This window comes from Zootoca vivipara, chromosome 2 (assembly GCF_963506605.1).
Source record: "Zootoca vivipara chromosome 2, rZooViv1.1, whole genome shotgun sequence".
Classification (NCBI taxonomy): domain Eukaryota; kingdom Metazoa; phylum Chordata; class Lepidosauria; order Squamata; family Lacertidae; genus Zootoca; species Zootoca vivipara.
In genome coordinates, this window is record NC_083277.1 from 36301744 (window position 1) to 36325303 (window position 23560).

The window sequence follows — 23560 nt, forward strand, 5'->3', positions numbered from 1 at the left end:
CAGCCTCATTTCAAGTAGGCCATAAGTGGCTGACACCAACAGAACCACAATAAAACATAAAAACAATTAGTTAAAATACAGATTAAAATACAGTATTAAAATTTAAAGTGCAGCCTCATTTCAAGTAGGCCATAAATCCAAGCCATGAGGGAGAAAAACACAGGGGTCAGGCTGAGTCTAACCCAAAGGCCAGGCGGAACAGCTCTGTCTTGCAGGCCCTGCGGAAAGATGACAAATCCCGCAGGGCCCTGGTCTCCTGGGAAAGAGCGTTCCACCAGGTTGGGGCCAGTACTGAAAAGGCCCTGGCTCTAGTAGAGGCCAATCTAGCCATCTTATGACTCGGGATCTCCAGAATATTATTGTTTGTGGACCTTAAGGTCCTCCGCGGGGCATACCAGGAGAGGCGGTCCCGTAGGTACGAGGGTCCCAAGTCGCATAGGGCTTTAAAGGTCAAAACCAGCACCTTAAACCTGATCCTGTACTCCACCGGGAGCCAGTGCAGCTGGTAAAGCACTGGATGAATGTGATCCCGTGGCCGGGACCCTGTAAGGAGCCTCGCCGCGGCATTCTGCACCCGCGGCATTCTGCACGCCGCGGCATTCTGCATAGTCATGGACTATGGATGTGGCAATGGCCTCTCTTAAGACGCACCAGGCAGTGGCTGAGGTGCATTGTGCCTTAAGGCATTAGGGATCTGCAAGATACCACTCAAGATTATTGTGGGTGGAAGGTGGTATCAATACTGATCCAAGAAACTATTCATTTTTAACTGAATCTAGTTCAGTAAAACAATAATATTACTGTATCCTTTAACTTAAAAACTCCACAGTTATAAGCCTCTTGAACGTAGGTTTTTTTAAAATAAAAAATAGCACTTTTGTTAAAATAATTCCCCCTACACTGGAGGCATCACAGATATATGATGCAAACCCTATTCTGATCATGTTGACAGTAGAAGGAGCACAAAACAATTCCAATTCTCAATAAGCTAGTGCTTTTACAGACCAGAGTAAAAATGAAAGAAAAAATTGCACTAATTATTCTTTCCATCGTCATAGCAACTATTAGACCATTTAAGAAAAATAATGTGATTACAATTAAAATGATGTTGTTATAAGAAGAAAGTGTTGTATTGCCCACCCCCTTTACCTAACCCCTGACATTGGTACTTGAGCAATCTGCTCAGCACTCAGCAAATAAATGGCTTCTTTCAGGCCCATCTAGTAGAAAAACAATGTGAAATATACATTTGGTCAAAAAGACAGGCTCAGCCTCGACACATAACTTTTGACAGCTACGTATGAATAATGCATTTTAGCAGCTTCAACCGATAAAACTGACCCATGTACTATCGTGGGGGGGGGGCACCTTGATTTTTGGATTGCATCACTGACAGCAAAATTAGCATATGTATGTATGGCAATGGCAATAAACATTGTCATTTTATGTAGAAACAGAAGCGAACAGTCATATATATTTACTCTAGGATGGAAACAGAGGGTGATTGGAAAGAAGTAGTGCCTTTCTTTGAAATCCCCTCCAGCTATTATACTTCAATGAAACCCATATGAATTCCAAGTTCCATAATGTTCATTTGCAAAAAAATAATAATGCCAAAATAAGACAGCCCTGGGTGCCACATAGGTTTTGAGAAAGGATCTTTGCAGAACTTGGATTTGAAAATGTACACAAGATGTGCTTGTGAGGCTGTCTACTCAGAACTCTACTCCAGAGTTCAATGGGACGTATTTCCAGTGTGTTTGGAATGGAAGCATCAGTGCTGTAAAGGGCATATAATGCCAAATCACACCACTGCCAGCTTATTTGCTGAGGAGTACTCATTTGATTATCATGGTTCATTCTTTCATTTAATTTGAAGATCAAGTAATATAGTCCAATCTGAATTTTAAATAAGCCTCCTTGGCTATCCAGGACTCTTTTAAGTCCCCTTGAACAAACAATTAGCAATTTGCCACATTTCTTGCCAATGTGAAAAGGTGCTTTGATAAAACATAGAGGCATTTCTCTCTTAGTGTTGCCACTTGCTCTGACTTCACTAGCATTTTCTTTGTGCTCTTTTCTCTTTACTTGCATTTCTTCTCTGCTGGTTAAAAGAAGAAGAAGATATTTTAAGAAAATAGTCTAGAAACAGAATTTGTGGCCTGGAGATCATGCCACCATATTTTGTTTTTAGGACAAAGATAATAGGCTGCTCTGTCTATTATTAAGGAAGGTTTTTTCTTTCTTCTAGATAACCATCAACTGCCTACAGAAGTTTTCAGGTGCTCTGTTGGCAGTTCCATCTCTGCTGGCCTCTGTGCTCGCCCAGATTAGGAGTAATGGCCCACAGAAACACCAATTCATTCTAATAGCATAAGACAAAGAGCGCCTGTACTGCTAGGCAAAGAAGTAATGCCATTCTATTTGGTTTAAAGGTAAAGGTAAAGGGACCCTTGACCGTTAGGTCAAGTCGCGGACAACTCTGGGGTTGCAGCAATCAACTCGCTCTATAGGCCGAGGGAGCCGGCGTACAGCTTCCGGGTCATGTGGCCAGCATGACTAAGCTGCTTCTGGCGAACCAGAGCAGCGCATGGAAACACTGTTTACATTCTTGCCAGAGCAGTACCTATTTATCTACTTGCACTTTGACGTGCTTTCAAGCTGCTAGGTTGGCAGGAGCAGGGACCGAGCAATGGGAGCTCACCCCGTTGCGGGGATTCGAACTACTAACCTTCTGATCGGCAAGCCCTAGGCTCTGTGGTTTAGACCACAGCGCCACCCGCGTCCCTTTCTATTTGGTTTAATGCTGTGCAAATTAAACACTAAACGAAAAAGGAAGAATAAAAATGAGACAGAGTAAAGAAAAGAAAAACACAATTTGAATCAAAACAAAGTCTCCATAATCCTTAAGGAGGGACATGTGGGATGATGGCATTAAACCTAAATCATCACACTGCAAAAATAAAAATAAAAATAAATGATGACTGCCTTTAAAAACTGAACACCACCAGCCACTAGTGTTACTATGGCGAAAAGTAGCACAGTAACAAGCAAGCAAGCAATAAAGTGACAACATAATCAATCTATCAACAGCCCACACAGAAAAGGTTGAAAGGTGTCAAAAGCTAATAAGTGTTAGATGGAAAATAAACAGCTCCACCAACCTTTGGGCAACCCATGCAGCAAAAGGTAAAGAGGCTCAGCTGAGAGTTCAGAGAAAAATGTTCCTCCATTTAGTCCTTAAAGGCTACTCGCTAATACTGCCACTTACAGCTTCAGGTTTTTAAAAACACAGAAGTCTCCCCTCCCAATCCCCTTGTACCCTTTGTAATTGTTTGCCTGGATGCTTATTTCATACAAATCAACATTTTCCTCACACATATTCCCCCCCCCCCAAGGTTCAAGTCTTGGTGGTGGCAGTTTTTGTTGGATTAAACTTCCCCTCCTCATGCACTGTAATCTTGGTCAAAATTGACTCAGCGACCTGCTATGAATTTTAAAGGCCTAACCTGGTTTAGACTGACATCTAGTTTGGACCTAAGAGAGGTATGAACATTAACCTTCCCCTTATCACTAGCTGCTAGTTTATTGTTTATTTACTGGTACAAACTTGGTACAAAACTTGTCCCACTTGCCAGCCAAAATTGGCTCATAAAGCCAGTTAAAACTATATTTTTTAGTTCTGTGAGCTGGCAGTCAGCACAGTTCAATGACCAGCATAGTGGTCGGAGACCTATACGACCTAAAAACCATCTGGTTTTATGCAAGATTTTTGATCCTAGTCTCAGTTCCCATTCTGTAAAATGGGAAAAATCAGGGAACCTTTTTATGAGAACATTAGTTTTGTTCAGATTCTAATTAGCATTACTTAGCTTTTGCCTCTCTCTGGTCACAGGCTACTTTACTTCTTACTTTACACGGTTTGGAAACTACTTAAATTCTCTAGGGGACACATATTGCACTGGAAGGATAAGCATTAATGCGTTTTAAAAGTATTTGCATTTTTAAGATTGAAATAGCCCAACATATCAATCCACTTGAGTAAGAACTTGAAAGCGGTTGGCTTATGGTGGATCAGAGTGGTCAGTCCAGTAAAAAAATAAAACTGGATCCACTGGGAAGTACAATGCCGTAAAAGGTTGGCATGGTATTTGATTCACATACTGCAAGTCTAGAAACTAGTGAGTCTTAAAGAATCCAGTCTGGGTGGCTCAATATAGACATGGCTGAATCCCTTGAAATCTGTTCCCTGAAACACTCAGTGAATCTCACTTTTTCATAATTGTAGCCTCTCCTACCTCTGCAAGTGCTTCAGCTTCTAGTGACTTCTGATCCCCGAGACTACTGTGCCGAGTTGAGCTGCAGGTGGGCCTCAGTGGGTGGCCGTCAATCAAGGCCTTCCTGTCTGGATAATTGATGCTGCCAGCACTACCAAAAGTGGCCATCCTGCGCTTCTCTGGGCTTTCAATCCTGCCTCTGTTCAGTGGTAATATGTGGGGACTGCTGGGACAAGCTGCTGCTCGAGGAGGAGTGTCTATCCCAGGACCAATCCCTCTGGGAGGGCTGTGTGTATCGCCTCCACTGCGACGGCGAGGGATTGCTGCCCCGTCGGATCTCAACCTTACCCTGTGAAGAAGAAAAAAACCAACAGCCTTGTCAAATCTCCACTCCAAGCTTCCAAAGTCATCTAGACTAATAAATGGATCTCTACAGACCCCTTCCATTTAAAACACAGTATAAATCGTACAAATTGGCTCATAAATTTCCTCCAGTTCATGCAATGACTATCGTGCCTGTCACAAGAAGAGGAGAAAGACAATGCTTGCATCCAGATGAGAACAAATCAGTTTCCTACCGTCCCATTACTCCCCCAAATCCGTAGTCTGGAATATGGTCTGTTGGAGACTGGATGTCATTCTTCGATGAGGCTTTATCATCCAGCAGAGGTCCACTACTTGCCTCGCTGTCTGCCTTCTGACTCAGGCTGTCTGAGAATGCATCATCCCTATGAATAATGAAACTCTGTCAGCCAGAACAGAATAACTGAATGCCTTCTGGGTGAGGGAGAAGTTTTGCTTGATTGTGGAGAAGGGGGATGCAATAATGGGGAAAAGCGGAGCTGAAAGCAGGCAGCTCAAAGTTCCACTCTGCTGCTCAACATATTCCTTTACCTTATGTAAGCCCCTACAGATATAAAACACAAGCTCTTGTTCAGCTGACCAACAGGGTCTTCGGCTTGTTTTCAAACCTTTTGCTCGCTACTGCATAGAAGCCAGTTAGTGCAGCAACCTGTAGTGTTAATATATTAAATCTACAGGTTGGTGTACTAACTGGAAGTACAGTGCATACAAAATAGAATAGCAGCCAATACGAAGACATTTTGTAAGAGGGGAACAAACATACTAAGAAGAGGCCGCTTATTATTAGATATTAATTGGCATTGCTATAATGGCCTATTATTGGAATAGTATAGGAAAACTAATTTAAAAAAAATAAAAGAAGAAGAGGATCTCTTTCGTGTGGATGAATGAACGGACTCAAGGAAGCTACGAATTATATGGCTCTATGCCCCATAGATTTTTGGGTGGTGTGTAGGTTGGGGGAAGGTTGAACAAAGTCTTTGGAATTTTCACGCTTGCAGCTGCTAGCATCTGGAAGAATATTTCACTTCTGCAATGGCATGGGGAATGATGTACAAATATGAGGAGGAAAGCTAGTAAAAACATTTTTACAGCACAAGAAAGCTGAACTTTGATCCAAAGAACATGATGAGTGCAAAGGGTAAGTTTTCTGCTTGACTTTTTCTAGATCAGGAATTCCAGATTTATTAGCCAAATCTATCACAATATTTCAGTATATTCTGGATTTGACACACACACACACACACACACACATACATATTGTATCAAACTATCCTGGACGCAATACCTGTAGAACATAGTAGACATATTAAAAGTGTCTTGCTTTTATGTGAATATAGCTTAGGAAGAGTGACACAGCGCTCTGCCAAAAGTGCAACTATTCATGGCATTAAAAAGGATGTGCAGGAGGGCATCAAATAAGACTTAAAAGAAAATAAACCCACCCTCCACTCTATGAGTGAAGCACAAGACAACAGACCAATTTTCACCCAAAACAAACAGCTAACCTATCGCACTTCACTTGTTCAGCAAACTTCTTCCCACTTACATATCTTGCACCACTATGTACTGATGTGGTATGAGGCCATCCACGCCATTATGGCGACCTTCCCACCAGTCTTCAGATGCTCGATGGTACAAAAGAAGTGAGGCACCTTTCTTGAAAGACAACTCGCGTGGGGACCGTCCAATGTAGTCAAACTTGGCAATGGCTTCAATCTGTTCCACCTCTGTAAGCAGGCAGGAGAAGACAAGGGAGACAATTAAAAAGAAGCTACAGTAAGCAAGCAATGGAGTACACTCTGTGATGTAAGATAAGATTTCACTGAAATGTTTAGTTTTCTTAATAAAATTGGTATACTGCTTAATTGTTGAAACCCCTCGGTGGTTTACACAGTACAGCTAACACCATCCTTTTTCATGACGTAATTTAGTTTAATGCTGTGACAAGCTTCACAGCTGCTTTTGATTTTAGCCTCATTTTTAAAAATTGATGTTATTATAGTAATCTGAATTACTGATAAAGTAGCATCTCTTCTGGGGCGGGGGGGGGGGGGGAGAAGATGAAATACTAGGCTGAGGTTATGCAGATGCACACCATCAATTGTGAAGACACCACTGCAGTTATCTCCACACTTCTTCCACCATCCTACATATGCTTTTCAAGAAACTCAAGAGTCCACATAGATACACATTTGAGCTGCCCCAGCATACGACAGATCTCAGAATCTTTGCAAAAAACCCACATCTTTGCAAATTCTTCCCATTCTGTCCAAAGGACAACGTACCCCAAATGGCACCGGATATTCTTCATATACTTGTTCACCTTTCCTGATGCTTGCTTTTTGCAAATATGTTTCGGGGATAAGCTATGAAAGTCATTGTGGATGCATGCCTTTGTATGGGAGTGGTCAGAGTCAACTCTGTATGAACCATCCAGAACTGGCCCACACTCTGTGGGTCATTTTGACAGGTGGGTGCAGCTGCTCGACTGTCAATCGCCTGACATATGACGTCAGGTGACCCAAAGTTCAATCTGTGGGAGCTGGTGCAGATTGGAGCTAAAATAGAAGATAAGCCACTCTCTGTTTAAAGAGCAGACTGCCTGTTAAGGAGCAGGAAGAAGCCTGTCTCCAGTACTACAGTGTTAAATCAGACACAAACATCTACCACTCCTTTTTAGTATCAAAGAGCAGGTAGAGCAGGCATCCCCAACCTGCGGCCCTGCAGATGTTTTGGTCTACAACTCCCATGATCCCTAGCTAACAGGACCAGTGGTCAGGGATGATGGGAATTGTAGTCCAAAACATCTGGAGGGCCGAAAGTTGGGGATGCCTGAGGTAGAGGCTTAGATCTGATCTTAATGCTATGGTTCTTATTTAAGACAAAAGAGATCCCAACATCTGACATATGATGTCACGTGAGTGACAGTTGGGTGAAGTGTGCCCAAAACCTTGCTGTGGGACGTGTGTACAGATCTTCCATTCTAACTAATATCTCACTGTAATTTCTACATATAACAATACCCACAGTCTGCCCAAACTGAAAAAACAGGCTTTCTTGAGAATCTTCATGTTCCAATGTACTGCCCCTCTGATCTATACTGTTCCAAATTTGTTGCACCGTATTTTTCGCTCCGTAAGACGCACTTTTATCCTCCTAAAAAGTAAGAGGAAATGTCTGTGTGTCTTATGGAGCGAATGCGTGGTCCCTGGAGCCGAATTGCCCAGGGGCGAAAGGCAGATCGTGGATTTTTTTTTTAATAGAAAGAGCTAAAGGCTAACAAGAGGGAAAGAAGGTGTTGAAAGGAACCCGCTCAGCAGCTGATTGCAAGAGATCGGGGAGGGAGATAAGGGATGCTAGCTCCCTTCCCAGCCCGCCCCCTTGCTCAGACCTCCATTGTTGAATGTTCTGCAGATGGAGGCTCCCCCCCCAGCGACATGTGACTGGCTGATTAGATTATCTGTCTGGAAACTGTAGAAATGGCTCCCTTTCCTTTCCTAAAGAAGCTGCAGAACTGTGAGTTGAACCCCATAAAAACAGAATTTTTCCCCATTGCAAGGTAAGCTCAACAACTTTGAGCTGATCCTCAAAAATGGAGCTTTCCCCCTTTGCAAAAAAGCTGCAAAACTGTGAGCTGACCCCTCCAAAAACGGGGCTTTCCCCCTTTGCAAAAGAAGCTGCACAACTGTGAGCTGACCCCCCCCCCAAAAAAAACAGGGCTTTTCCCATTTGCAAAAAAAAGCTGCACGACTTTGAGCTGATCCTCAAAAAATGAAGCTTTCCCCCTTTGCAAAAGAAGCTGCACAACTGTGAGCTGATCAAAAAAAACCCACGGCTTTCCCCCTTTCCTCCTCTAAAAAATTAGGTGCGTCTTTTGGTCAGGTGCTCTTATGGAGCAAAAAACCGATATTTTGTCAGTTGTAGTCCAAAAACAGCTGGAGACCCAAGTTTGGGAAACTCTGGCCTAGCCTATTTAAATCTAGCACTTCTTGCTACTTTGTGTGAGGAGGAAACAGCAGGGGAAACTAGAGGCAAAATCTCCTACATTGGGCTTATTTCTTGGGAAAAGTTCAGACACACCGGAAAGCTTGAAATAAAACCAAGCATATTAGGAGACAAGCCAGAGGAATTCACCCACGACTTATTCAGACGTGTACGGCTCTTTTTGGCACATTTCTTTACGTATATTTTTAAATTATGAGCAGAGGAAAGAAATTCTAGAAAGTGTCCTTTGAGCTTGTTTACCTGATCCAGGGTACACAGGCTGCAAGTTGAGAACGGTTATCCTGAAATCAACAAGCTTTCCTCAGATTTGGTAAGACTACACAGAAATACAGGAGGAGTTCGTAGTCTTCTATGCCAAGGCTACCACATGAACAACATCAGTAAGGCAGAAAAGATGTAATTGTTCAGAGGCATGCCTGTATACACCTCCGTTTCCTCTATACAATGCAGAAAGTGAAATGTCTGATTCACTTGGACAACTGATTATGCCACTTATTAGACCTTCTATAAGACCACCCTGTGACAGATTGACTATCGCTTACTTCAGGAAACTCCTGAAAGGACCAATTACCCACAGGATACCATCAAGCTAAGGATGTCTCCTGAGAGACCATCTTTCTCACTTTTGTCTTAACCCTTGGAGTGACTCACATAAACATGCAAGAAAATTAGAGGCTGAAGCGGGATAAGAAGTTGCTACCCTGCAACACCAAGTTATGCAAACAAATCTTCACTACAGTGTGCCAGATTAACATTATACAACCACATGTCATTTCTAGGGCCACTCTAAAAAAAGGTCTCCAGTAGATGCCATCAAGCACTTCATTAGAACAATTTCATTTTTTTAGGTGTTCAGTTATCTTTTTTGGAAGAAAAAAAAAACCTCAACCCCCTCCCATCCCTAGAATAGCATGTCAAAGGTCCAAAGACAAAACTAAATTGGGAAAATGGACTTTAGGTATGTGGCATTTTAATTAAGGGGGAACGAGTTTGTTTGTTTGTTTATTGATAAACAGGGCTTCACTTAATATCCAGATGACAATAAAATAATCGGACAAGGAGGTGTGGCTTTGGCATGGAACAGAGCATAAAAACTATGGTCTGCTCAAGATACTTGAAAAAGTTTTTAACTTCCCATAAGATACAGGTACATACATACACAGACACAGACACGCAAGCACACCCCTCCTCCCATTGTCTCTGATGAGACACATTTCAGAGTTTTTCTGAAGCAACATGAAATGTGTCAAAATCTGTTTACCAGAGACAAAAATAGGATGTACTCTCCATGAGCACAATGCTTCTTTCAATCTACCTGTCTATAAATAAACAAAAACAAAAATTCTTGATCTGCTTCCAGAATAAAATGGCTTCAAAAAATGAAGAGTTGACGCACTCATGAAGGGCAGGGTCCTAATCAGTGGCTATTAGTCTTGACAGATAAATGGAATCCCCATGATTACAGGCAATTCGGATGGTATGTTGGCAACAACAACCCGGAAGCACAGCACACCGAATCATCTTGATTATGATTTTTTTCTTGGGCACTGTTTGAATCAGAATGCTGGACCCAAAGAACCTTGAGCAGGTGTAGCAGATCAGTTCTTACGTTCCTGTGTGCAGGAAGGTAGAGACAGTTTTAGGAACAGACTTCAAGACCCGTCTTGGGCAATATTGGGAAAGGCATCCTACCTCTTTACCCAGTCCAAATAAAGTGACATTTGGTAGTAACAGGCAGAATCTATAAAGGACTCTCGCAGAATTGGAGATAACTGTGGTGGCTAATGTGGTTATCTCACAGAATCTGAGAATTGCTATGTTCCCCACTAGGGCTGTGGGTTAGGTGGGGAGGGGAAAGAGACTAGAAGAGAGTATGTAAATTTATAAAATGAAACAACTCTTCTTCTCCATGCTTGTGTCATGGTTAATCACCCAGAAACTCCAATCAGAACCATTAGCATAATCATTCAAGCATAAAATTGCCTAAATGGAAGCTTGCTTGCCTTTCCTTTTCAGTTGAGGTAGGTTGTTAGTCACCAACAGTGAAAAATGAAGGTTGACATCTCCCTCCCTTCCTCCCTTTAAACATCCATCTTCAATTATTGGAATTATTCTTTGTCCCTTCTCCCCATCTTGGGCCTTTAGTGCATTTCAACTGTTTTGAGCCATTGATGTCATTTCCCCACAACATGCATCAATAGGGCACTGGACTTTATTTGCAGTATTGGAGGGAGAATATTAATGGAACAAAGACCGCAAAGCAAGCAGACAACATGCATGTAGAGTCATGCAACAGGCAGGATTCTGTAACAATGTTTTCTAATCTGCAAGATAAGCCAAATGAAATGGCAACATGTGGTTCCAAGTTTATTAATTCTCACTGATGTCCAAATCAAACTTGTTCAGTCTGTAAAATAAAAATAAAAATAAGGATGGATGGGTAGGTGTGTGCATGGATAGAATACAAATCTTTCCCCGCCCCCAATCATGAAGGTGTGAAATTTAATATGGAACGAAGGAATCCAATCAAGCTCCATAAGGCTATTGCTAAATATCCTTCTGTTCATATTTTTGAGCTGAAAATAAGTATTTTGGGATGGGGTGGAATATAGCTGAAGAAATGTTTTAGCTGTGAAAATATTCAGTTTCTTTTATTCCGTGACATTGGTCCCCATCCCACCCCCATCCCTTTCTCTTTCCCTCACACTGGTGATCCCAATCAGGAATCACATAGTGAGTGTGATTACCTTCTAGTGCTCCACAGCCAATAAGATTTTACTACGTGCTGATGGAAATTAAGGCAATTTAGAGTAAGAGTACTGTTTATTGGATTATTCACATGAATGATTCTAGCCGTCAAGGGTCAGATAGTGAATTTATGATGCTATGAGACTATATATTTCATTACAAAGGTAGCATCATTAAGGGCAAAGTCAATTCAGAAGAAGTAATGCAAATTAATAGTGAACACTTTCAAAGCAATTCTTGGAAAATAATAAAGGGGGGAAGCTAATTTGTAACACTGCTGAAAATGTCCCCTAAAAGTGAGTACCTCCAGCTCAGCCCTTATTATTGATCCATAATTTTAAGAAGCTTTCCACTGTCTAAACCATATCTAGCTATGCAACAATCTTTCTGTGGCCATGGCAAGTCCTGAAAATAGCACAGATTTAATCAAAAGTGGGATCTTGTCTTAGAAATGGAAAAATGTGAACACCCTTTTGCAAGAATAGACTCCAGCTCCTTTAACTGCTCCAGCACTTTAAATACAGCAAAGAGTAAACAAAAAGGAGCAGATTCCATAGTGAGAAAGTATCAAGCTGAGGAGGTACTAGTTATTAATGAGAGGGGCTGTGGTGACAGCTTGATTTAAAACTCACCAAATCTTTTGGAAAGGTTCCACCAATTTCAAAAGGCTGCCATCACTTATTTTCATTAAAAAAAAACCCACTACAGATTTCTATTGTTAAGTTCTATCACTGTTCTTCCTGGGAAGCCTATCAGAAGCATATTAAGTGGTGAACATAACAGATTACAGGCCACTCAAATAGTTATTTTATCACAACAACATCTCAATTTTTTTATTCCCATGACACTAGAACAACAAATATAAAACAACAAACAATCCAGAGATGCTACTTTCATGCCAAATGGAAGGAGGAAAGGCTAGCTTGTTAAACAGGGCATAAAGGCCAACTCCCATAATGCCTTGGAATGAAATCACAAATAAAACAGGTAACCTAGTATGCTCCCATATGGTCTACTTTGATTACATATCTATCAAGGCACTTCATCAGTATCCGCTTGCACTGTCAAACTCAGACATATCTCCCCCTGGAAGCAGCCATATGTTAGTCCAGGGTAATCTGATTAGGAACTAAATGCATGTTGCTGTTCTCCACACACAGCTCTTGATAGCCTTCCTCAGGCTCATTTCTGCCTCTTGTTTCTACACTCACCATCGTCGCTGGTGTGTGGCTCCGTGCCATTGTCATGGTCTGCTTCATCAATGGTGCCTGGCTCACTGTGCGGGCTGTCACTAGAATTAAGATAGGTCAAGTAAATACACATAAGCTTTAAAAGAGAGAGGGAAGACTTGATAGTTCCTTGCTACTCAGTGCACACATAAATCCACATTTTCTAGATCTAAAGTATTAATTTTGTAGCAAATGAAATATGGAACTAAACACCTCTGGATCTCCAATGCGGGTTTATGTCAGGGAACAGATTTTGCTATTCCTGCCTGAATAAGTCGGGGAAGCACATATTTGTGTTTGCTGGAAACCCTAAGCTCACATGACAGGAAATGTTCTCTCTACTAGCTGGTCCCATTTGAATTTATTGATCCAGTGGAAACATTCCTGGGCTTTGCTTCCATCACAGAGGCCAATAGTGACTGGTGAGTAGGGCCCAAGCAAGCTGTCAACACAATCATCACCATCTGCTCCAATCCCTCATAAAAAAACTGCTGTAAGAACCAGCTGCCTCCTGAGCAGGAAATAAAGGAAGAGCCATGCAAGTTCTGACTAGCACCACATGCTACTACTGTCACCATCCAGAACTTGCCCCTTCGCTCCAGAGGTCATCATTTAAGACCCAGCTGGGCTGTAAGGAGAACAGGAAGAGAGGGTCTATCACCAGCAACTGTAATAGCATCGCGTGCAAATTTCGTCCTTTTCACAGACAAGTTTAGGAACAATTCAAATGCTGCGGTGCCACACTGAGGAAACACATCTCCACAGTAGCAGGAGAGTCTTGAGGTTTGGGCAGCCTTTACCAAGGACTAAGCCTTTAGCATGATGATGATGAATCATGCGAAAGGCTGGACTAGATGAATCCCAAGCAGGAATTAAGATTGCCGGAAGAAATATCAACAACCTCAGATATGCAGATGACACAACCTTGATGGCAGAAAGCGAGGAGGAATTAAAGAACCTTTTAATGAGGGTGAAAGAGGAGAGCGCAAAATATGGTCTGAAGCTCAACATCAAAAAAACCAAGATCATGGCCACTGGTCCCATCACCTCCTGGCAAATAGAAGGGGAAGAAATGGAGGCAGTGAGAGATTTTACTTTCTTGGGCTCCTTGATCACTGCAGATGGTGACAGCAGTCACGAAATTAAAAGACGCCTGCTTCTTGGGAGAAAAGCAATGACAAACCTAGACAGCATCTTAAAAAGCAGAGACATCACCTTGCCGACAAAGGTCCGTATAGTTAAAGCTATGGTTTTCCCAGTAGTGATGTATGGAAGTGAGAGCTGGACCATAAAGAAGGCTGATCGCCGAAGAATTGATGCTTTTGAATTATGGTGCTGGAGGAGACTCTTGAGAGTCCCATGGACTGCAAGAAGATCAAACCTATCCATTCTTAAGGAAATCACCACTGAGGGCTCCCTGGAAGGACAGATCGTGAAGCTGAGGCTCCAATACTTTGGCCACCTCATGAGAAGAGAAGAATCCTTGGAAAAGACCCTGATGTTGGGAAAGATTGAGGGCACTAGGAGAAGGGGACGACAGAGGACAAGATGGTTGGACAGTGTTCTCGAAGCTACGAACATGAGTTTGACCAAACTGCGGGAGGCAGTGGAAGACAGGAGTGCCTGGCGTGCTATGGTCCATGGGGTCACGAAGAGTCGGACACGGCTAAACGACTAAACAACAACAAGCCTTTAGCATGGCAGGCCCTGTGCTGTGGAATTCCCTACCAGAGGATCTGAATGAGTCATCCCTGCCCTCTTTTAGACATCATTGGAAAACTGTACGGGTCAGACAGGACTTGGAACATGATTTTTTTTAATAAAAAAAAACCCCAACCAGTCTTTATTGAGGTTATTGTAAGGTTATCTTTTTACGTTGCACACCATCTTGTTTGTTCTTTGATGAAAGGGCAGCTTAAACATTTACATTAATAAATAAAAATATGCTTAGGTTGCATCTAATGTTAGCCCTACTTGAAGGAGTATAGGAAGAGACTGGTAGGTTTCTGAAGACATGGAACTCATTCCCCCTGCTCCAAAGAGGAATAGAATAGGTATGTTAAATGGAAAATAGGTTTATCAATGGGTATTAACCATGATGGTTATATAGGACCTCCACATTCAGAGGCAGCATGCCACTGAATATGTGATATGGAATAAAAGTGGGAAAGGGCTCTTGCCTTTTTGCTTTGCTTATGAGATTCCAGAAAGCATTGAGTTGGAGCCCCTGTGGGATGTAGGATGCTGGACTAGATGGAGTTTTGCTCTGGAATCCGGGCACATAATCACAAAATAACAGCAAGTAAGAAGGTCATGGCCCTATTTGGCTACCTAGCTTCTAGCAGATACAACACTATTTCAAACCTGTTCTGGCTACTACCGGTAACAGTGCAATCCTGACTATGTTTCCTCAGAGGTATATCCCATTGAATTCGATGGGATGCACTGCCAGGTAAGTGGGGTTAGGATAGCAGCCAAAGAGACTTTAAAACAAAAGGAGTTTCTGTACTGCATTTTTTAAAAAGCAGATGCGTCAAAGTATTTTTGCCCCTGTATTTCCTGATAGCATAAATTACTATCTCCTAGCTCAAATAGCAATTGGTTTCTTAAAAGTAAACTGCAGACACAGAGAAATGATCTGAATTAGCATTCTATTCTGCCTGCAGGGATAAGGGGCTTTAAACCCAACCTGGATCAGACCTCCTGCACCTGCTATTTGCATCCAAGAAGAAGTTCTCATTAGCACCAATACAAATAGCAGGCATAGAGGACCACAGCATGAATTGTGTCAAGTCTAATTCATTCATTTATTTATTAAATATATATATACTCAAATATACCAAATGTACATTTTAATCCTGATCTCCTTACCAGTACTCTTCGCCACCAGTCATGCATTTTTCATAAACGGGTCCTTCCAGCTCCCTGAGGCTAGGGAAGATGGCTTCATGATTGGTTATGATAGTTTTGATGACCTCGTTGACATGAGCCTGGCAGGACACTGGATCCTGCCCGTCTGGAATATGCATCAAAGTTGGTCCAAAGCAGATGGCCAGGTTGTACGGATCCATCATGTTCTCATCACTGTACTGTGACAAGCTGCAAATACAAGCAACCCACAGCGGCATCACCAAGCCATCAACTATTAAACACAAACAGGTGCTCCACAGGCATTTCCTCCAGCTGGGCGAAAGGCAGCCATCGCAGATATCAAGGGTCAAGTGGCATCCCTCCCTTACCGCCCAAGGACTGGGTTTGAACAGGAAAGAGAGAGGAGGAGGAGAAGCGAAAAGGAAGGCAGTTTACAAGGGAAGGGAATTTACGGCTCCATTAAATAGTAAGCAGCAGGCGAAAAGACTCACTGGTTGAGGAAAGCAAAGAGATATCTCATGACAATGATGACGGCCCGTGGCAAGGTAATAACGATTTGCTGGATCTGGTGCACTCTTTCTGCAACACTTTCAATTTCTGCAACATAAGAATGTACATCAGTCCATTGAGGTTCACAATCAGGCACACACAATTAGCAGACCAACTCCAAGGAGTTTTGTTGCTCATGTTTCTCTTACAGACGCAAGCAGGTGTAGTTGACTTCAGCCCTCAACAGCTATTTCCTGCACCCGCCTCTATCTGTGAGTCAGGTTCTTATTTGAGGTCATAAAACTTTACGGGGAATGGGGAACATTTCTGCAGTGGGGCTCCACCCAACTAAAGTGCACCGCAGTCTGATAACAAGCCCAATAAGTGGTCTTGTATATGCTTACCGTGGAGAACAGAACAATGATTTAAAGCTGTGGGAGAATACATCAACAGTACATACTGGGTGTAACAGCCTATCAACTGCTTTTTTCAGGAAAACTCCCAACAACCATCAGTGGGGCTCACTCATTTACAAGTACAGTGGCCAGCTACAATGGTGGGCTTTACTTTCCAGAGCACTTCTAACAAAAGAGGACAATGAGTATTAGGGTGGAATCTATAACCAGAGGAGAATAATTTTTTGCAGCCTGGAGATGGACTTTGCATTTGGACAATTCTATCATTTCCAGCAACAATACAGTGGTACCTCTGGTTGCGAATGGGATCTGTTCCGGAGCTCTGGTCAGATTCCAAGGTTTCCGCAACCGGAGGGACCACTTCTGCACATGCGCACAGCACGGTAGAGCGCTTCTGTGCACACGGCGAAACCTGGAAAAATACTTCCGGTTTTGCCGCGTTCGCCCTGAAGGATACGCAACCGGAGGTGTGTGTATCTAGAGGTACCACTGTACTAGACACTTGAGCTTCAATTGATACGTTTACCTAACACACCAAGCAAAACTCATTTCTAGCTTTGGTGGTGTTGCTCTGTTCTCTGCCTAACGACGAACCTGTGTGTTTTGCTTAAGGCCTGGGACAAATCTGGGTAAACAGCCTGGTTTTGGTTTGGTTGGTTGTTTTTTTAAAAAAGGGGGGGGGCTATTGTTTCTCTATCACATAATCTATCACAGAATCCTAGGTGTGTAGCCAGGTTTCTGCAGCACCTATCAAGAGTCTCTGCCTTAAAAGTGAGACCACAACATTCAACCTGACTTCTGTACTTTTTCATTTCCTTGTGTTCCCCCTCCTACCACTTTTTGTAACAAGTTCCCTGAGGCAACAATTTTGTTGCACTGACTAATGCAGGTGTGTGTGAAATGGAAGGACTGAGACTCTGAATAGAAGTATTCCTTTCTGCTACATCTTGCTGAAGTGCCATATTTCTTGTGTCAAAAGTAAAGTCATTCTCTAAGTTCCTATCCCTATATAGTTAAAACACCATATACTGTAGTTAAAACACCATCCATACATGAGGGAAGTATCAGGAGGTTGGGGAACACCCTTTTGAAGAAGTAAGTACAAAAAAACCCCCAAAAGCTAAGGGGGCAAACCCTACCACAATCTGGAGGAGACCAGGTATGCGCAATGGGCAAGGCATGTCAACTGCCGGGGGGGGGGTCAAAACCAAAGAGGGATGTAATAGAATGGAGTATTCTGTATTTAGGCATAGCACTGCACACTGCGACTTTTTGTTGTAGGATCCACTTGTATATACCAGATGTGGGACAAAATGTTCAGCCCAGCTTTTCCAGCAATTTGAGGTTAAGGCAGAAAAAGCACAGTCTCAAAGCTTGTGTTCTCAGCAGGGATGGGAGTAAAATCCAATAATCACTTCAGGATACTTAGTGCTTTTGTTGCGAGCATATATGATTATGTTCTGCCCACTTTAGAGATTGTAAATTAACTCTACGGCCAATTTTGAGCATTCCATTTTAGAATCAATTTCTGACCCTTCTTGTAATATATCTTTGTTTCTTTTGACTTCCTGATGTACACCAACAACTCTGAAGTGAAATAAAAAAATTCCTTCAGTAGCACCTTAAAGACCAACTAAGTTTTTATTTTGGTATGAGCTTTCGTGTGCATGCACACAATTGAATTTTATTTTTGTTCCTTTTACTTTCCTTTTCTTATATTGTTTGGTTATGTTATTTGTAGAATACAAAACTTTTTTGAGAAGGGGGCGGGGCATGGGTTTTGTGACATATTGGTTGGTCCTAATAAAGACATTGTCCAACTGTGGATTTTTTTTCTTATGGAGCCAAACAGCAACCTTTCCTTTCAAAGTATACAATGTAAGTATACTTGTTCAGCTATATTTTCCCCAGGAGGCCCTAGGATTCATTAACAAAAGGCATTTTGTGCATTAATATTGGTTCAAAAAGAGTAAAGAATAATTTTAATTTGAAAAATTAATTTGAAAAAGTCAAGCTTTGATTTATTTTATTTAAATATCTTTTTCCATACTGCATTTAGAACATATCAAAACAGCTAACAAGAAATAAATGATATGTAAAAAATATTCACAAGCTGGCTTTATGAATATAAAAGAACCCTCATTCAAAAGTAGCTTGAACATTGGTATGCAATTTTAATTGGTCCATCTTGACTGGGCACTGCATGGCATTAGGTTGCATGAATTTGTATTCATATTTTGCTGCTGTTTTCCACATCAGAGTTTCATGCAAATTTCAGTCTTCATTCCAGCTCAAGTGACAGGAAACTTCCTGTTTGTTTTGAGAGTGAGCCTTCCCTCCCAACCACATAATAAACAGTGGATTGTGTGGCACTGCAGACTCTCAGGGCATGCAAATGCCCTGTGACATGTACAACGTTATAGGCTGCCAAAAGTCTCCCAGCTTAAGTTAGCATCGGCCAAGGGAAATCAAATCAGCTTTCTGATGTGCGGCAGTCTGCAGTTTAAGCTCCAGAGAGAAGAAGGCTGCTGCACTCTGCAAGCCTTTCTTCCTTCGCAGCCGTATGAGATGATAAGCTGCATTTTATTTCTTATTTTTCGCTCGAACCTTTTACATTTTTTGTTCAAACCGGATGGTGGGAGTTTGGGTGGGAGCAGCTCTCAAACGCAAAATATCCGCTCTTCCTTTTGAAACAGTGTCAGAATATAATACACCGCATAAATCTGTTACACTGAAATTATCACACACACAGAACCCTGAACCAATGCGGAGTGCTCCTGGCCAGTCTTCCAATCAGTCAGTCATGCACTCTTCCAGGATATTCCATTAACACAGACGCACCTTCTGCTCCCCCCTCAATAGGCACTCCATGGCTACTGTGCATGCTCCTCCTAACTGGGCTCTTACGGGCAGGTGTTCTCCTGTTTTTTTCTAAAGGGTTTTTCTTTTTGTATTTCTGGAAATCTTGGCATTTCGCCAAGCCTGCTAATACTCCACTCTCATTTCTCAGCAGAGAAATTTTTGCTACATTTCTGATGGCACTTGAGTTCACTACTCAAGCACTTGAGTTCACTACTAGATTAGACACTACTCAAGCACTTGAGTTCACTACTAGATTAGACAGACAGACAGACAGACAGACAGACAGATAGATGATAGATAGATATACAGACAGATAGAGACAGACAGAGATATAATGCTATAGTACTGATTCCATTAGGTCAGTGATGGCGTACCTATGACACGCGTATCAGCAGTGACACACAGAGCAGAGCCCTCACTGCTGGCACACGCAGCAACCTCCCGACTCCTTCCCAGACGCCCCTTTACCCTCCTCCTCCTCCTCGCACCTGTCACTCAAAGAGAGGCGCGGAGCTCACTGGGCATGACAGGAAGTGCCGAAGGGAGGCTCGCCACCGGCAGCGCCACCCTCACCCGCCTCTTCTCGGGCTGCAGGCGCCGTCGTGGAAAAGCTGCCAGCAAGCCTCCCTTCGGCGCTTCCTGTCATGCCCAGTGAGCTCCGCGCCTCTCTTTGATTGACAGGCGCGAGGAGGAGGAGGAGGGTAAAGGGGCAATTGGGAAGGAGTCGGGAGGGCCCTTGCTGCACATGCGTGTGCTGTGGGCACGCGACTCCTGCCCTGCGCAGTGAGCTCCATGCCTCGCTTTGAGTGAGAGTCGCAAAAGGGAAGCGGTGCCGAGGGCAATGGTTGCGCGGGCGGGGTCCGCGTTACATCTCCCGGCGGCCGTAGGGGCTCTCGCTGCCTTACCCGGGCCCCGCATCCCCCCCCCCGAGGCCTTCCGCCTCGCCAAGCTCGGCCAACCACATGTGGTGGGTGGAAGGTGCACGGGTGGCCTGTCTGTGAGGCCAGGCAGGATCCCTCAGCCCTGCTCACCCTCATGCACTTATTTCACAAAACACTCCCCACCCCCCACCCCAAAAAAGCAGCAGGAACCTCCAAGCAGTTGGCAGGGGGAAAATAGGAGGAAGATTTAAAAAAAACATGACAAGGGCATCGCCTCACAAAAAGTAAGTTCCGCATGGCGTTTCCGAGCGCCCGGGGTCGTCCTTCCGTTACCCAGCAGGTGCCAAAGCGAGCACAGCAGAAGGAAGGCGCCGGCCTGTTCTCAAGAGGCAGGGAGTTCCGCAGGGTGGAAAGGGAAAGGTGGGCGTGGGGGGGGGGGCGCCGGAGGGATCCTTGCACCATGGCGCCAGATAGGCTTAAGACTGCCCTGCCTGTTCTCCCCCCCCCAAAAAGCTCAGCAGCTTTGGGGCATCCCCCCAAAAAAGCAAAGCAACTTTGCGCCCCCCAAACTATTTTTAAAAAGCCCCAAAAAGTGCTTTGTGGAGTGCTTTGAAGAAATTAAGGTATTTCTTGAGGATAAGGATCTGGGAAACTTTCCTCAGCTCAATGATGATAAGTGGGTCAACACCCTGATGTTTTTTTACTGATCTCTCTGTTCATATTAATGAACTGAACTAAGCAGGTAAGTTAAATAATTAGCTTTTGGTTTATTAAATACAGTTATATATTACAATTATACCTTTTTGTTATTTTAACTATAAATATCGCGAAATTATGGTGTTTTTTCTCGAAGTGACACACCACCCGAGTTATGCTCGGTTTTTTGGTGAATTTTGACACACCAAGCTCAAAAGGTTGCCCATCACTGCATTAGGTACTCCCTGGTAATGTAGTAGAAAAGTAGGGGCAGAGAATAGTTAGGAGAGAAAGCAACAAGAATGTAAAGGAAGAAAAGTGGGCCTACTATTGTTGCTAGAACATGGTTTCTAATACTAATACCATAACAATAACAACTTTATTATTTATACCCCACCCATATGGCTGGGTTGTCCCAGCCACTCTGGGCGCCTTCCAACACATATAAAAACATAGTAAAACACCAACCATTAAAAACCTCCTGATACAGAAGTAAATTAGAGAATAACCGATACCATGACTTGCACTGTTCACTGGCATGGTTCATTACAAATCACTGACTTGTACTTACTTATAGTAGAGATCAAGTCTTGAAATCTTTCCTTAGGAAAGAGTGGATTTTCCAGTCCTCGGAAATACAGCTTTAAGACCCCAGCAACAGAATTAATGTCACGTTCATTTTGATCATCAGCAAGGGGATCTTCACCTGGATGAATAAATAAAAAGTTTATACCATTAAATCCCACTTCTGGATTAGGCAGAAAATCCAGAGCACTTAATAAGCAAGGGAAAGATCAGAGTAATTCTTTCATCCAGTCATTTAATATAGTATTGTTTTAAATGGCACAACACTAGCTTATAACATAGCTGCCAAGTATCCCGTATCCGCCGGGAAAACCCCTTTTTTCTTACCGTTTCCCGGCGGTCTCCCGTTTAGGTTAAAATCCCGGTATTGTCCCTTAAATCGGTTTCGGCCCAGCGGCCATTTTTCTGGTGCCGCTTTGCCCTTCTATGGGCACCAGAAAATGGCGGCGCCGGAAGTCGCTTCCGCGCATGACCGGAAGTTGCGTGACACGACTTCCGGTGGTGATTTGCCCTTCTATGGGCATCAGAAAATGGCGGCACCGGCGCCGGAAGTCGCTTTTACGTGCTTCCGGTCATGCGCGGAAGCGACTTCCGGCGTTGGCGCAGCCATTTTCTGGTGCCCATAGAAGGGCGAAGCACCACCGGAAGTTGCGTCACGCAACTTCCGGTCATGCGCGCGCTGCCGATCCCGGATCTTTAGGTCCCGAACTTGGCAGGTATGACTTATAACACATCAGAGGTCACTGACATCAGGATAATGTGGAGTCATAGAGAAAATTTTAAGCCAGTGAGTACTGTCATTTGATATTCTTTCATCCTCCCTATTTTAGGGATGATTCATGAAGGTACTGTTGTTGTTGTTGTTGTTGTTGTTTCAATATATAAGACAATGTTTTTTGCTACATTTATTTATGGTATTCAAAAATTGGGCGTGGGTGTGGGTGTCTTATATACAATGGTGAATGCATAGGAGTTTTTAAAAAAGAATCTTCCCATGGCTGCTGGGAAGAAGCCGTAGCCACTGTCCTTTTCAGGTGCTGGTGGTCCGCTACTGCCCATGCACCCCACCCTAGCCCAGGCATCATTGGGGATTTCCATGACCATCGGGGGTTACCATGCTGGTGCCAGTGAATTTTTTGATACATATTTTTTTGAATTTTTGAATAAAATATCAAAGTTGTTCTGTTTGATGTTTAAAATATTGATTTCTTAAATTTGGGTTCCAAAAAAAGGGTCTTGTTATACGTGGGGGTGTCTTATTCACAGAAAAATACGGCAACTCTGCTCAGCATGTAATATGCCCAATAGTTTAGAGCAGGCATCCCCAAACTGTGGCCCTCCAGATGTTTTGGCCTACAACTCCCATGATCCCTAGCTAACAGGACCAGTGGTCAGGGAAGATGGGAATTGTAGTCCAAAACATCTGGAGGGTCGAAGTTTGGGGATGCCTGGTTTAGAGTTTGGTCTTATGAAACAATACAGGCAACAAACTGCTGTGAACAGAATTTCATCATAACATGATTATAACATAATTATTGTAGATACGGGGATGGAAGGTAACTTAGTTCAGTCTTTATTTTTAAGCAAACTGACTTAATTTGTACCTTCGGAACTAAACATACATGGATTAGAGTGTAGTTATCCATCAAATTTTAAACTTCTCTGACTTTAGTATTTGGCTCCAAACACACATTAAAAATATGTACCGTAGGACAGGAAAATGCATGCTGAAGTATTTATCTTTCATTTGCAGGTGTTAGCATCTGGTCGTATTTTATATTTTATATTTCTGAAAGAAACTTGCCTAGAATTGAATAGATATTTATAACACTCGTTTTATAACACTCATTTCACAAGAAGAAGAAAAGACACTCTACGTATGGTCAAGACTTGTGTCTTCTTGGTTGGGCTGATTTCTGGCACTGAAAACAGCTTATGAGGCTTTCGCTTAAAAAACTTGTGCCAGTAAAAGCTCAGCCTTAGGCTTTGAAAGATCCAGAGGTGAAACAGTATTCATGTGTTGCAACCTGGGCTACAACATTCTGCTATGTGGGAAATAGAATAGAACAGATTCTTGTCTGCATCACCCTTTACTAGAGCTTGTGTGTTGCACTACAAGGTGAAAGGAAAACACC

General features: G+C 42.9%; 1 protein-coding gene across 4 annotated transcripts in view; it reads right to left on the bottom strand.

The window, feature by feature from the left end:
- The window catches only part of SRGAP3 (SLIT-ROBO Rho GTPase activating protein 3), a 175420-nt gene that overhangs the window by 3353 nt on the left and 148507 nt on the right, over nucleotides 1-23560 (bottom strand). For 2 of the 4 annotated variants that reach the window (XM_035106571.2, XM_035106570.2), the window contains exons 15-21: nucleotides 21412-21546; nucleotides 15988-16093; nucleotides 15497-15724; nucleotides 12608-12687; nucleotides 6190-6370; nucleotides 4856-5005; nucleotides 4299-4626 (exon numbers count right to left, since the gene is read on the bottom strand). In XM_035106571.2, coding sequence (XP_034962462.1) covers nucleotides 4299-4626; nucleotides 4856-5005; nucleotides 6190-6370; nucleotides 12608-12687; nucleotides 15497-15724; nucleotides 15988-16093; nucleotides 21412-21546 — 1208 coding nt within the window. Of the gene's footprint in view, nucleotides 1-4298; nucleotides 4627-4855; nucleotides 5006-6189; nucleotides 11056-12607; nucleotides 12688-15496; nucleotides 15725-15987; nucleotides 16094-21411; nucleotides 21547-23560 lie in introns of those variants that run through there. The other 2 variants (XR_004692015.2, XM_035106572.2) reach the window with 2 other exon arrangements.